At 43.1% G+C, this 15344-nt stretch overlaps 1 protein-coding gene across 1 annotated transcript in view; it reads right to left on the bottom strand.

Annotated features, from left to right (window-relative positions):
- The window catches only part of Itpr1 (inositol 1,4,5-trisphosphate receptor type 1), a 275564-nt gene that overhangs the window by 158777 nt on the left and 101443 nt on the right, over nt 1-15344 (bottom strand). Inside the window, exons 8-14 of the mRNA XM_090323963.1 lie at nt 15208-15306; nt 14652-14735; nt 14390-14536; nt 12226-12321; nt 10857-10901; nt 7008-7162; nt 1269-1368 (exon numbers count right to left, since the gene is read on the bottom strand). Coding sequence (XP_090180089.1) covers nt 1269-1368; nt 7008-7162; nt 10857-10901; nt 12226-12321; nt 14390-14536; nt 14652-14735; nt 15208-15306 — 726 coding nt within the window. The remainder of the gene's footprint in view (nt 1-1268; nt 1369-7007; nt 7163-10856; nt 10902-12225; nt 12322-14389; nt 14537-14651; nt 14736-15207; nt 15307-15344) is intronic.

Genomic DNA, 15344 nt, shown 5'->3' with positions numbered 1-15344 from the left:
ACTCAGTGTATATCTTACACAATTAAGGTAAGTGAGGGAAGGGGTAGGCTGGGAGGTACAGGTGAGAATGTTGATGAGGTGACACTGATCAAGACACACTGGATTCACACACTGATTTGTTAAATGACACCTACTTTGTACAAGAACTTAAAGACATATGTATATTTGTACATATGTACATGCATGTATATATCCACATATATCCACATCAACAATATTATATGAACACTTCTAGAATGATGCATTGAAATGATTAATAGGCATTATCTCTGGAAACTGGTATTGTGGGAACCAGTGAGGGAGAAAAGGGGGCTTTTCAGTGGTTTTTATAGTTTCAAGTATAACATGTAATACATAAACTTCTTATAAAGGTTATCATTAGCAATTGAAAAAGTATATATGACATATAGTACTTACAGACTCTAGACATTATTACATCAACTTTCCTATTAACTTGGCAGAGTTCATGAAAATAGAACAAAAATAAAAACCTTCTCCAACAAATATATGAAAGCAATTCCATTTTTATAAAAAAAGAAAAAAAATCCCATGTATATGTGTTTATGCTCTATAAACCTAGAGACTAGAGGAAGCAAAGGAGAGATGAGAAGGTAAAAGAGGATTCAGAGAACTTTCAAAAAAAAAAAACACAGGTGTACTCTAAAATACATAGGAGGGGAAGTAAAAATTTGGGGCCAATCAATAAGATAATTTGCATGAGCCAACATCCTCTCACCAAAATTATCCATTCAACACACATGAAATATAGATAACTATCACCAGGGTAAGAAGGCATGGAATAAAATAAAAGGTTTTGAACAGTTCAAAAGCCTTGAGTTTGCTGTACCTATGTCCCTTGGAGAAATTTTTTTTTTTTTTGCCAGTCCTGTGCTTGAGCTCAGGGCCTGAGCACTGTCCTTGGACTTTCTCAAGGCTAGAGCTCTACCACTTGAGCCTCAGCACCACTTCCGGCTTTTTTTTTTTTTGTATGTATGTGGTACCGAGGAATCGAACCCAGGTCTTTGTGCATGCGAGGCAAGCACTTTAACCACTAGGCCAAACTCCCGGCCCGAGAAATTTTTTTTCACTGCATTTGACAATGATCTTATGGAGGAAATAGGGGAGAGAGAGGAGAGAGAAGACAGTGAGGGCAGGAAGGATGCAAAGAGAAGGGACTTTACAACTCCATATTCCCTTGTTTGTCCTTAAAGGAGATCTTTTATTAGGGAGCAGGGACCCTGGGGAGGTGGCTGAGTTCTGGCACTTACCTTCAGCATCACAGGTTTTTCTTCCTCCTTGTCAATAGGAATATTGGTGCTGTGAACCCAGGTATTGGTACACAGGTGTCTGAGCCGGACATAGGAGTTCCTAAAGGGAAGAAAGGTTCCAGAAACGGGAATTTTTAGGTTTACTCTACAGTCACTTGTCTGCAGTATAACTAATCAAAGTCGGAACTTATGCTATCCAGTTCTTACCGCATCTATGGACAATACACACTGAGGGGCACATCGTGGTGGTTCAAGTCACATTCTGATGTATTTATAAGAGAACATAATTCACAGTGACTCTAAAATATTGCAATAGTCTGTATTTCTTTTGTTGTTGGTGGTGGTGGTCATGGGGTTTGAACTCTGGGCCTGGGCATTGTCCCAGAGCTCTTCAGCTAAAGTCCAGAGCTCTACCACTTGAGCTAGTGTGCCACCGAGCCACTTTTGGTTTTCTGGTGGTTAACTGGAGATAAGAATCTCATGAACTTCCATGCCCAAGTAGGCTTTGAAATATGATCTTCAGATCTTAGCCTCCTAAGTAGCTAGGATTATAGGTGTGAACCATCAGTGCCCAGCTTAGTCTGTATTTCTAAATAAAAGATCTTGTTATTTATATTTAGTATACCACATGAGACTTGGCACCAAGAACCAAGTATGAATTTATGAGTGCACAGGAGGTAACACTTGTCATGAGCAATAATATAAAAAGGAAATTTTCCTAAGGCTCAATAAAGCAAAAAATACAATCAAAGTAATTAGGAGAAGATAGGTGAAATATTCACTAATGCTGTAGGAGGGAAACTTTCTGAAGCATCCAATTAAGTATTAAAATTTTCAAATTTTCCAAGGAAAAGGATAAATTTAATTGCATAGTCTAACTGTATGTGTGTGTACATGTCACGAACAAAGCTGGAAGAGAACAGTCTCAAGAAATAAGAGCAAACTACAACATGAAAGATTATTAATCCCTCTGTATAACTATTTAAATGGAAAAAGAAATTTAAACATGATTATTAATCTATACATATAATGAATCCCACAAATCAACAAGAAAGGCATGAATAATGGAAGTGAGGATGTGGTAAGTACATAAATCAGTAATAATGAAATATAAATGGCTGATTAGCATACAAGTTGTTCAGTCAGTCTTCTCAGTATACAATGTAGGCAAATTAAAACAACATATCATTTTATCCTGTCACATTCTAAGACTCTTCAAGACTGATAGGAGTAGCAACAAGAGCTTAGGGAAATGAGTTCTGCACATGGGGTTTTGGGGTCTTATTCCTTTGGTTTGTTTGAAGCCTATACAAGGCATGAACTGTGCTTCTAGCTCTTGTGCATTTTTGGTAAATTGGTAAAAAAAAAAAAAGCCACTAGGCAAACTCTAGAAAGGATTCTGGTGTGTGTGCATGCTCACGTGTGTGCTTGTATGTGTGTTGGTTTCAGGGCTTAAACTCAGGGCTTGTGTTCTCGCTCAGTACTTCTGCTCGAGGTTGACACTCTACTACATGAGCCACCCTTCCAGTCTAGCTTTTTTGCCAGTTAACAGAAGATAATAATCTCATGAACTGTTTTGCTCAGGACATTTTGAACTATGACCCTGAGATGTGAGCCTTCTGGGTAACTAAGATTCTAGGAAGGAGCCTGTTAGGAGTCTAACATTTTATAACATGTAATAAATATCCACTGTTAACCTAGCAATCCCATCTCAAAATCTCCTTTAAGAGAAAATTGCACAGGTACAAAATGTGTACTAAGATGTTCAAGAAAGTATTATCTATCATTAAAAAATGCAGCCAGTCCATTGTCTCAGTAAAGGACTAGTTAATTATACTACATGCATGGAATACTACAGAGTAACTTAAAATGATTACAATCAACAGTCATTTACTTGGAAACCCATATGTAATGTACTGTTTCACAAAAAGCAAAACTGATCAAAGCTGCTACGGTTCCATTTTTTAATCAAGGGGATGTTACTGTTGTACAAAGAATTGCCTCAATTACATGAACCAACATTGTAACAGTGGTTGGATAGTTGAATTGGTTATCATTTTTTTTTTACTTTTTTGATTCTTCACAGGGTTTTTAGACATTTTTCTTTTTCTACAATGAGCATAGAACAGTTGTCTAAGCTTTTCATAAAAGAGAAGGAGAAGGAGAAGGAGAAGAAGTAATGCACCCATTACCTGATGAATGTAACTATATATTATTCCAACAATAAAATACAATTTTTAAAAAGATCTTTACTTGTTTATTCTGAGCGAATTAGGTAATTCTGCTTACGCCCAAGGCATAACTAAAACTCAGAGCTTAGTTGTTTAGTTGGATGATTATATTCTATAGAGTTCTTTGTCAAATTTTAATGTACAAGAGGCAATTCCTCTAAAGCCTCCTTCCTCATCATTAACTCATTAGCATAGGAGGCTCCCTTCCAAGCAGTGAGTATCTTGGAAATGCCTTTATTGATAACACTCATCCAAGTCTACATACCTAAACTTAAATTTTTGATCTGCAAATAAGTAGAAAGCTCAACATGAATTTATTTATTGCCAATTTTGGGGGCTTGAGCCCAGGGCCTGAGCGCTGTCCTTGGGCTTTTTCAAGGCTAAAGCTCTACCACTTGAGCCACAGCACCACTTCCAGCTTTTTCTATATATGTGTTACCGAGGAATCGAACCCGGGTCTTCATGCATGCTAGGCCAAACTCCCGGCCCTTCAGCATGAATTTAAAAAGCAGGAAGGGAAGCAAACACGTAACTTCTAAGGTGTTTCTGTTTTTGGTCGCTGTTTTAGTTTGGGTGGCACAAGGGTCTTTACTTGGGCAGCTGCTCTTCCACTTGAGCCATACCTCTTACTCTTTGGGGGTTCTTATTATTTTCCTAAAAGCATCTCACTTTTTGCCCAGGCTGCCCAGACTCCAATCCTATTTATACTTCCCACACAGCTGAGATGACAGGTGGGCACTCGGTCCTTTATGGATTGAGATGGAAACTTCTTGCCTAGGCTAAGCTTCAACAGCAATCCTCGTGATCTTAGCACCCATTAGGATTTACAGAAGTGAACCATGGCGCTTACTGCTCTGAGGGCCCTCTGCCTCCACGGGGCCAGTGAACTCGAGGTCTTCTCTTTTGGCTCTAAGGCTGCTGACCAAGGGCAAATGAACTTAAAGAAATTATAAAACAGAGAGCTAGCCCAAGAAGGTAAGAGAACAGAGACAACATGCAGAATACTCTTTCCACCAAGCTGAAAACCCTAGCTTCTGCATTTCCAACCAGTCTAGCTAGCACACCTGTCCATAAAGAATCTCTGCTGACAGAGAAAGAATAATGAAGAGAGAGGAAATACAGAAGCAGGGGCTCTCACCAGCCAGCATGGCTTTGCCAGCTGACCTCAAATCTCAACTTTTCTTTTCCACATGGCTGTGGGGATTTCCAAACTGCTGGGGAATGGAACACTGGCCAGCCAGCTCCTCATTCTTTCTGTATCTGACGGAACAATATGACATTTTAAATTATGGTCTGTTCTCTTCCATCCTAACAAATGTTAACACCTAGCACAGAACATAAATGTCATCCCCTGAAGTCCTAAGAAAAACTCCAATTAGGATGGCTCACGTCAAAAGGCAATAACAAGTGGCAGGGAGAATGTAGAGAGCCTAGAATTTTCACATAGTGATGGAGGGTGAGGAAAATGGTACATCTTCATTGAGAAGAAATGTGGCAGGTCCTGCAATTCTACACCTAGGCACAGACTGCAGAGAAAAATAAAGGTCTTCACAAAAAATAAATATATGACCACATAAAAATGTGGACCAAGACCTTCCCAGGAGCACTGACCCATCACAGGCCGAAGGTATGAGCAACTCAAATGACCACAAGCTAATAATAAATGGATATATAAAAGGTGCATCACTTACATAATGGAGTATTCATAGTGATAAAACTAAATAAAACACTGATATATGCTTCAACATGATAATGAATCTTGAAAATACTAAGTAAAAGAAGCCAGTCATATAAACTGTGATTCTGTTTACATAGAGTCCAGAAAAAGTTAATGGAAAAGTAGATGAGTCTGGGGCTGAGGGTAGGTTTGATGACTGATGATTTTGACAAGTTGATGATTGAGGATAAATTTGGTGAGTTTGAAGATCCTTTTCTGCTGGTAAAAATGCTCCAAAATTGACTTTAGTGATGGTTGAACAATTCTGCTAATGTGCCAGAAACTGATTCAGTGAGCACATTATATAGGTAAATTATAGTTCAATAAGCCTGGGGTAGGTATATGTATATTTAGAGACAGGGCTCCGCTATGTTGCCTAGACTAGGTACAAACTCCATTCAAGCAATCCCCTTGCTTAGCCTAGCTAGAAGCTGGAACTACAGGAAGATATCACTGAATCTAGCCGATGAAGTTTTTAAGCCAAGGGGTCTAGACTTGGCAAGCGCAACCTGTGCCCACACTTGAGACTCTCTATGAGAACATCTGTATCCTTCTTAGGTTCTCCAGGTGTTAACAGCCCTGAAGGGTGTAAGAAGTGGTGCTCTATGGACAGAATGGTAAGGAACAGGCTTACTGCCTTCCATATGGGATTGCATTTACACTGATCCCTCTGAGAGGGCCCCCAAAAGCACTCAGCCCAAAACAAAATATGGGTAGGACCCAAGATACAGATGCTAAAGTCAGGCCCCTCGGGCTTAGCAGGAAGGTGGCAAGACCTATATCAACAACAAAACCCAGCAATCCTCAGGAGAATGCCCTCGTGTGGACCTTCCATCAATTAACACTGTGCGGAGCAAGCAGGAAGACTGTATAGTGGGTGCTTGTGGCTCACGCCTGTAATCCTAGATACTCAAGAGGCTGAGATCTTAGAAGCATGGTTCAAAGCCAACCCAGGCAAGAAAGTCTGTGAGACTATCATCTCCAATTAAACACCAGAAAACCAGAAGTGATGCTGGGTCTCAAAGTTACCACTTTGTAAGCCTTGATCAAAGAAGCTCAGGGACAGCACCCAGGCCCTGAGGTTAAGCCTCACAACCTACCAAAATGAATGAATGAATGAATGAATGAATGAGTGAATGAATGGACTGTTCAAATACCTCTATCTGTTGGACATTTAGGAACCCGTCTTGTGATTAAGTTCTTTCAATTCTGTGACATCTTTATTTATAAGTGGTGGATAATTCTTCATAGGACTTCTTGTGATAATAAAGTTATGTAATACAAGTATATGCTGGGCAATACTAATAATATTACTGGGGACTTTGTAAATAATAAGCTTTTGTCCCCTTTTGTAGTTCAGTTATTAAAATGCACTCGGGCAAGAAAAGCATTTAAATAGCCAATGGAGAGTGGCCTAACTTCTCACTACTTTAAGTAAAATTCTGTGTGTACACAGTGAATTTCAAGTATTTAAGTTTCTAAAATTACTCTTCATTTTTTTTTATCCCATTGATAGAAAGATTTCCCCTTGGTTTGGAGAAGGAAGAACAGAATAACAGATAAATGCGGAGTTATCCCAGCTTAAGGTTTAATGTTTACTTTAATATAGTACTTTTTATCCAACTTACCACTCATGAAAAAAAAATCATATGAAAATCAGCTGGCATAGTGACTACCCAGTCCAAGTGCTTGGTCAATTCCCAAGACAATAGTGATTTGGATTTCCAGTAGCTGGGCGGGCCACCAAGACCAGCCCTGATTTCCCTGGGGTAAGCCATTTTGAAATCATACCTGGGGACGAGGCTGTCACCACCACGGAGAGTAGTAGGGTCAAGCTCAAAGATGGAGGAGATATCATTGCCTTCAGGCACGGAGACCAAGGAGTACACCATCTTTTCTTGGGCATTTCGTAGCCTACTCCGAGACGCGTCCTGGTCTGGGTCCACCTGGGGGCACAAAGTCATCTGGTCAGACTTGTGTACATCAAAGCCTTCACTCACCACCACTATTCCACAATCCTCAGGAACAGAGGAGAAACAACAGTGTCAGTAGTTCGCAGGAAAAGGACCACGATTTCTGTTGTCAACAGTGGTAACCAGATACCTGAGCCAACAATGTTTTATTCTCTACCTCCTTCTGTCGCAATAAAAAGTGCTTAAACAATGCCGAGTGATTACAGATGCCCATGGAAAGGTAACTAGAGATGACAGGGACCTTCTTGGAGCTACATCCATTTGCAGCAGGTGTGGGGGAGGAAGGGGGACAGTGAATGCAACCTGAGGAAACTTACTCTGTGGAAACAGACACCACAGCCATGTTCACTTGCAGTGATAGGTTATCTACTAACAACATGGCAGCCGCTTTCCAGGAAAAGAAATAACAGAAGCCTGAATCCAAGCTGTCACTTATAAGCACCAACTCCAGTATGGCCAATAAGCACAGGGTCTATCTGACAAGTTAGGCTGAGTCAGGTGGGCTACAGATGCTGGTGCAGAGGGAAAAGGCCTCTCCTGTTATATCAGGATTGGGCTGAGATGGGAAAAAATTGTGAACGTTAAGGCTGACAGCGACAAAGTATTCCTGGGAAACTGCAAAAATATATTCTGGGCTCCGATGAGTATAGATAGACCTAAGGAGATGGAAAGAAATTTTAGACTGGGAACCTGCTCTGAGAGGCTTTGCAAGCTTCATCTCAGCTTGTTAACTACGTGGAATGCTTTCTAATGTGTAACTCCCTACAAAATGACAACATCCATCAGTATTAGCTAACAACCCCCCACCACACACATACACACACACACATTCCCTTATCTCTAGGGTGCTCCTCAGGCCAAATCACCACCTATCATTCAAACAGGGAGGAAGGAGAACCGCCAGAAGACCCAAGAACTAAGACAGGAAGTCAAATCAAGGTAGAGAAGAAAGCATGTGACAAACTAACTCCATGGAGTGTGAGGTGTAGAAGTGAAGGCCAGTCGCTGAGAGTTCTCATAGCTGGGTATGGCGTAGGCACCTGATGTAGTCCCAACCACAGGAGCTACTGGGGTGTTAAGAAAAGAGGAGCTCTTAAGGCTAGGAATTCAAGACCAGCCTGGGCAACAGAGCTAGGCCTGTCTTAATCTCTCTCTCTCTTTATGTATATGCCAACCCAGAATGCTTATTCTTGCTATGCCCAACAGCAGGAAAGCAACATCTGCATCCTCAGCTGAGAACATGGAACGGGTGTTCTCCTCAAACTGACACTGTTTCTTATTTGTGGTGTAACTTCCAGCATCAAGTGTGACCTGATGAGGACACAGGGCTTGGCTATGGCTGGCGGTGGCACTGCAGAGACCTGCAGCAAAGAACCGAGACTACACTGAACCCACTGCATCTGGAAAGGACATGAAGCAAGGGGGTCTCCCTCGGTCTGTGTGCAGCCGGCATCTGTTGACCAGTGGAAAGAAAGGCTCCCATACAATGGGCAGAGAAGAGCTGCCGCTAGTTGGCTTGTGTCTCCCTCAGGGGATCAGGTGTTCTGAGGGTGCCAACACATTCAAGATGAATTCAGCACAGCTGAGGGAGGCTTGAGGCATCAATGAGCAGGAATGACTTGAGGTGCTTCTTCACACAAACTCACACAACTCTAGCTTTGTTGTCTAAGTTTCAAGCCAAGAAGAGGGTGAAGGGTACGGGACCCTCCCAGGGCTATGCTCCACCCACAGCCAATTTTGTGCTTCTGGCCTCATGGGAATGGGTGAGAGTCCTGTCCATACATGCCTCTGCCCTCTGTGAACCATGCCTGAGCAGCCTGAGTGCAGGCAGTGCAATGTACCTCCATCTGCACCTCACCTGTTCTCCACCCTGCCTCCCTGGCATGGAGAAACCCGTGTCACAGAAACATCACAGAATCTAAGAGTCTAAGGTACACCCTAAATCAGGACCATTCACAATGGCATCTTCTCTTCCTTGAGTTGTAAAACTTGTCCTAATTCTTGTACAGCCCAAATGAGTTGGTATGTGCAAAGGCACTGAAAATGCCAGGGCTCAGATACAACTTAAAAAACACCACTGGTACAGAGGAGAGGACTGGGGTATCAAGAGGGAAAGTCTCAGTCAGGGTCATGGAGTTGACAGGAGGCAGGTATGGAATGTAACCTAAGTCCATCTTGATTTTCTAGGCCCTCACTTGTGATCCCTGTACACTGATCCTACCCTGCAAATGCTGCCTTCCGTCATACCTCCAGAGGCTAGGAGAGCCATCCCTTCCCCCACAGCACCGGCAGGCTCCCTTACATGTCAGCTCTTCATGCAAGAAGCTATGCCTTGCCTAACTGCTGATGTGAGACCAACTCTTAGTCACTTCAGATGACAGCACAGAGGTCACCAGAGACAAGTCACACGAAGGTAGTCCTTGAAACAAAGAAAGGACAAAGACAAGCGATGTCCTATGAAAGAAAAAGCCAGGCCAAGTGTTCAAACTGCACAGGAACTGTAGAGAGACTTTTTACAACGGACTTCTATGAACACAGGCCAAAAGCTACACTAGGCTAGCTTTACTTGAACCTGATTAATTATAGAAGGTAAATGTTTAAAAGAGCCTCTCAAAGTGTGGATGACGAAGATAGAAAGAAGGAAGATGGCCTCAGGCCCTAACTAGTTTACATGTGCACAGATGAGAACTCTTACATACAGTTCCTGGGTTTCTTTCAAAGCTCTACCCACACATAAGCAGAGTTAACTGTCCATGCGCGATTCACAAGAATTTCTAAAGACAATTACAGGCTGAAATATCTCCATCCCAACTTCCTTAATTGATGTGCCAGTTGAAGTCCCTCAGAGTTTTTGGTGAATGTTTGCTAAAATCAAACAACAAAAATCAGTACTCAAGATCTTCAAGTTCTTCCTCATGTATCAACAGAGAGACAACTGTCTGGGTTGCTTTGTGTTTGGGGGTTGGTTTTTTGCTGTTTTGTTTTTGTTTCGTAATTTTTTGTGCTCTGCAAAAGAAATGTTTTACTGATACCCACTATCCAACAAATACAATAATAACAAGGGCACTGGAACTCCACGAATGTACATATTTGCATCACTTAGCCAGATGGTCTCCAAAGAAAAATCCATTTTGCATTAAAATTCCAAGCCACATCATTCCCTAGGCTTATTTCTGACTTTGTAGAAAGCAGGGCTAGAGGGACAGACACTGTCTCATTACAAGCCAGCTGTACCAGGCCTCATGTACCCGCACAGTCTAAACAGATACCATCCATTTCACCCTGGTCTTTGAAAAGCAAAGTAAGCCATCAATGGAGTTAAGCAGCAGTTAAGATCCTTGTTTATAAAGGGCCAACTTCCATGTGAGCTACCAACATCTCCAACCCAAGAGTCTTCCAAGAGATACACGCACATCTCCAGAGGAGAGGAGACTCTGCACTGGGCACACAGAAAGAGCGTCAAGATCATCAGGGCTTGAATCTATTGGCACATAGAAGAATGTGATTTCCTTTAAGAAAGGCATAGAACAAGACCTTGTGTAGAGCAGCCCAAGGTTTTCCCTTCCCCAGTACTCCACAGCTGCAGTGACAGTTTCTTAAATGGGGTTCCTGTTCATTTGGGTTCTCCCTACCACATGAAGACAAGAAGGCGCTTGCCCGTACTTACTGAGGGTGGAAACTCCAGGCATTCTTCCTCAAAGTCAGGGTCTACCTGATGAAAAAGAATCATTAGGAAATTAAAACATCCATTGTTTTCTCAAAGACTGGGACCCGTCTGCAGGAGACTTCCACACCAGCGTCCACCGGTGAACAGCTAAGAACACGTCCCTTCCCTCCGTTCACAGAACCAGCATGCCACAATAAGAACACGGGTCACGCAGGGCACAACACATATGGAACAATCCACCAGTGACCAGTACATGGCTCAAAAAGTACAGACAAAGAAAAACATCAAGTCACTGGCAAAGCAACAGTTAAAGACCCACGATAAGCAAAAAGATCAATACACCCTCCTCATTGATAATCTGAAATCAGGTCTCCCTATTTGCCTCAAACTGTAACAGGTAATACAATCACCATTCATCTTCAGCAAGCCACATCATCTCCCAAAGCTGATCAGCTGGGTCTACATCTCCCCTAAAGATTTGAAATTCTCCTCTAAAGATTTATTTCAAATGTCAGTTTTGACTTGTTTATCTTCTGTATTCAAATGTTTTCTTTTTCATGTTAAATCATCGATTGATACAAGCCTCAGGACCTCCTGGGAATTTAGCATTGTAATTCTACAACCCTCAGTCAGTGGCAGGAGCAGTCCTGACACACCCCTGCAACCCCTGGGAAATCTCTGAGAAGTCCTGCAGGCAGAACCAGACAAGGGGAGCACAGTCTGCTATGAATGTGCATCCTACATGCTTCCAGCCAATCAGAGGAAAATTCAACACCTGTCATACACTTGAACGGCTCCTTAACTTAGTGCAAATATTATAAGGTAAGTTCTTCTTGCTTTCAACTGAGCCTTGCTCCGAAAACTCTCACAGATCTTAAACACAAAGTTAATTCCTTTGAGTTTCAAGCCTGTATCTATTTCACTAAGGTTCAAGGAATCCGGTTTCTCAGGGAACTTGCCTAGTTCTTCATGTTTTGTTTTTATAATACTTCTGACTTTACATGCCATAGATTCACTGTAGGGGGCTACATCTTGCTCACTCATGCCAGAAGTGCGGCTGGCAGATAGGACTTAAGGAGGGCAGTGGGCAAGAACAAGGCAGAAAGATAATTGTAAACCCTACATTAGCATTTATTTTCTCACCTACTTGCTCCCCACTTCTTGATGAGAACTCTTATGAAGCCTTCTAATGTGCTAGCCATTTCTCTCTTCTGATATTTTGTACTGAAATGAGGCAGAAGGGAGGAGAAAAGCAAGAGGAAAACCAAGGAGACAGCATTCCTGAGCTGCAGGTACTGGAAGGCTATAGGTGAATAAGAAAACCAGGTGTGTCCACCTACTAAAAGAAAACCATGATGCTGCTACTTACCTCTGCGGCCAAGTAGTGCCCCGTGGCCAGGTGCTTGAAACGGAAGAGGCTGTTCCAGTATCCTGCTCCTCCGCGACAAGGGTCATGCTGGACTACCTGTGCAAAGAACAGTGCTCAGCAGGAGTGGAAGAGATGTCCTCCCATCCTGGGGCCACTCTGAATCTGAGACATCAAAACTTCTAGCTCAGGAGTGGTTGTTTGCTAGCGCTCTACTACATGAACCACAGAGCTACTTCTATTTTTTTTCCTGTTCATGTGCTACCGAGGAATCGAACCCAGGGCTTCATGAAGGCTAGGCAAGCACTCTATTACATAAGCTACACTTCCAGTCTGTTAACCATCTTGGGCATTAATGGAAACATAAAAAAGATTCCCCTTGATGGCAGAACTAATGTGGACCAAAGATAAAAGTAATTCTACTATGACCTGATAAAGCATGAAAAAAAAAAAAAAACCCGAGCCTTCAAAGACTCATACCCACAGAAACTTGACTGAAAAAACAAGACTCTAATCACTTGTTTCAGGGCCAAAATCCCCATCACCTAATAATGGAGCCTACAGTGTTCAGCAAAGAGTCCTCAGGGAATAGGCAGGAGAGGTGGCTCAGAAATTCAGCTGGACAATCTCCAATAATCTGATGACCCTGTGGGTTGATTTGAGAAATAGGACCCGCAGCTTTCCAATTCTGATATATACCCTCAGAATCAAGAAAGTTAAGGAACTCCACTAGCGTGTACACACACACACACACACACACACACACACACACACACACACACGCGCGACCATAATCAGATTCACATAAAATGAAAGCAAAAAGAAATGCTTTTAAGGCAACTGAAGAAGGGGTGGGAGCAACAGTACATGTAGGGAACAGACTTGAAAACCACGACATTCCTATCAAAAGCAATGTACCAGGCAAGGTGTTTGGCCTAGTGGTAGAGTGCTTGCCTAGCATGTGCAAAGACCCAGGTTCAGAGAAAGACCACATACATAGAAAAGCTGGAAGTGGTGCTCTGGCTCAAGTGGCAGAGTGCTAGCCTTGAGGAAAAAGCCCAAGGACAGTATTCAGGCCCTGAGTTCAAGCCCAGGACTGGCAAAAACAAAACAAAACAAAAAAAGCAATGCACAGCTGAAAGACAATGGATCCAAAATGTATCTAGAACTCCGTATCCACAAGAATCCTCTTCAGAAATGAAGGCCATTGGAGTGAGAACCCTGACACACTGCTGCAGGGCACGTCATGCAGGAGGCCCCATCAGAGGGCAGCTAGCAGCCCTTCCACAGCTTACACAGGAAAGTAAATCATCCACAGGTCCACTTATAAGAAAAGTACATCCACATGTACCAGTATGTTCACAGCAGCCCTCCCGAGGTCTAAAATGGAGGCAATCCAACAAAATACCATTTGGCAATAAAAAACCACAATTAAGTACATGTAGTAATGAGGAAGGCCTTTGAAAACATTATTGTCTGCGACCATATGAATGTTACTATGCCCTCCAATTCCTATGCTGAAATCTAACCCCCCACCAGAGGAGTGGTATTTAGAAGGAGAGGTCTCAGTAAGTGGTTAGCTCATGGGTGCAGGATTAGTGACCTTATATACAAGACCGCAGAGAGCTCTCTTATTCAATTTCTACCACATGGGGACACAGCATGTGGGTGAGGAAGCAAGTCCTTACCCATTTCCAGGGGCCTAGTCTTTTCCTGTCAGGCTTCAAAACCCCTCAGAAATAAGCCACCTGCTAGACTGTATCTTTTCTTAGCAGCCCAAAATGAACTAAAATATTCATCTAAGCAAAACTTACTACATACAAAGGACAACGGGTCACAAGACAATGTCTATGAAATGTCTGGGGTAGGCAAATCCATAGAAATACAAAGTAGACCAAATGTCAGATGGGGAGGAGGAGAAGGGGGTGAGTGTGCGAGTGTGGTCTCCAGCAATGTTGTGTCGGATTTTCCTTGCCTATCTACTCTCCTCCACCAAACCAGGTCACAGGACAGCTTCCCATTTCCAGTTCAAAGGCATTTTCTTAGGGATTTACTGCATTCATCTCTGCTTTCTAAGACACAGCCCCTCCTCACCCAGCCAGGGGGCCCGCCCCTCCCAGGAAGGTGCCTCCTGCTACCTGGCCCCCACCTTGAGCATTCTCCTTACCTCCACCTCCCACAGGGCTTTGGAACTGGTGGCAGATGTGGCTGACTGCCGGCCGGTGGTCCTCAGGAAGACATGTTGCTTCTTCCTGTGCTCATCACACGTGAGAAACTTCTCCTGCTCCGCATGGAAGAGCCTTACCACGTCACCCTACAAGTCACCACAGGAGGAAAGGAAGGACAGATGGGTGTGAAAAACAAAAATCGAGACCCTCTGAAAAGTCAAACGTCAAAAAGCTACCCAGCCCAGGAAGCGTCGAACTCACCCCCTTTAAAATGTCATCTTTGTTGTCACTCCACTTCATGAAGAGGACTATTTTCCAGCTCGTATTGCAGTTGACGGAATTGACCTGGAAGACAAATCACACAACTGTTCCCAACAACTTGGGTCTTCTGGCTCCAGAATCCCTTACTGCGGCCCAAGAACCAAGGGTGTGTCTGAGTACTTGAGAAGGAGGGCTTAGTAAATGGACTAAGTTACTAAGGTAAGAAATGAGTTCGGTGCACACTTGTGTATAGAGTACTGCTTATACCCTGTAACGTGTGCTTCTGAGGAATTAGACAAAGGTGTTCCTGGGCCCAGAATGCTTTCTCAGGCTTAATAAACGAAAACTAGATTCCTCAGTGCTACAAAGTGGTGACCATAGCCTACCACTACCTGACCTGCAGCTCAGCTTAGCTCGGGACCTCATTTCCTCACCTGCAGAATGGGCAGAGGGCCCTAAATCACAGCTGGAGTCACCGTCAGAGTGAGCAAGCTCTAGGCTCCAGAGGTCAACTTCAAGCACATACAGGGACATGAACTACCTTGACTTTCCTTACCTCATTGCAGCCTGGGTTATCCACCAGCTGATGGCTGCTGGCATGAAGGGGCTGGCCGGCATTGACGGGGTTCAGAACCACCTTGTCCCCGATGACCACCTGGAAGGAGAGAGGGAGCAGAGTCTTTCACAGAGCAG

This window comes from Megascapheus bottae, chromosome 33 (genome assembly GCF_031878675.1).
Source record: "Megascapheus bottae isolate mThoBot1 chromosome 33, mThoBot2.hap1, whole genome shotgun sequence".
NCBI classification, from domain to species: domain Eukaryota; kingdom Metazoa; phylum Chordata; class Mammalia; order Rodentia; family Geomyidae; genus Megascapheus; species Megascapheus bottae.
The sequence above is the reverse complement of the archived record's forward strand: the minus strand, read 5'-3'. Positions and strand labels throughout refer to the sequence as shown.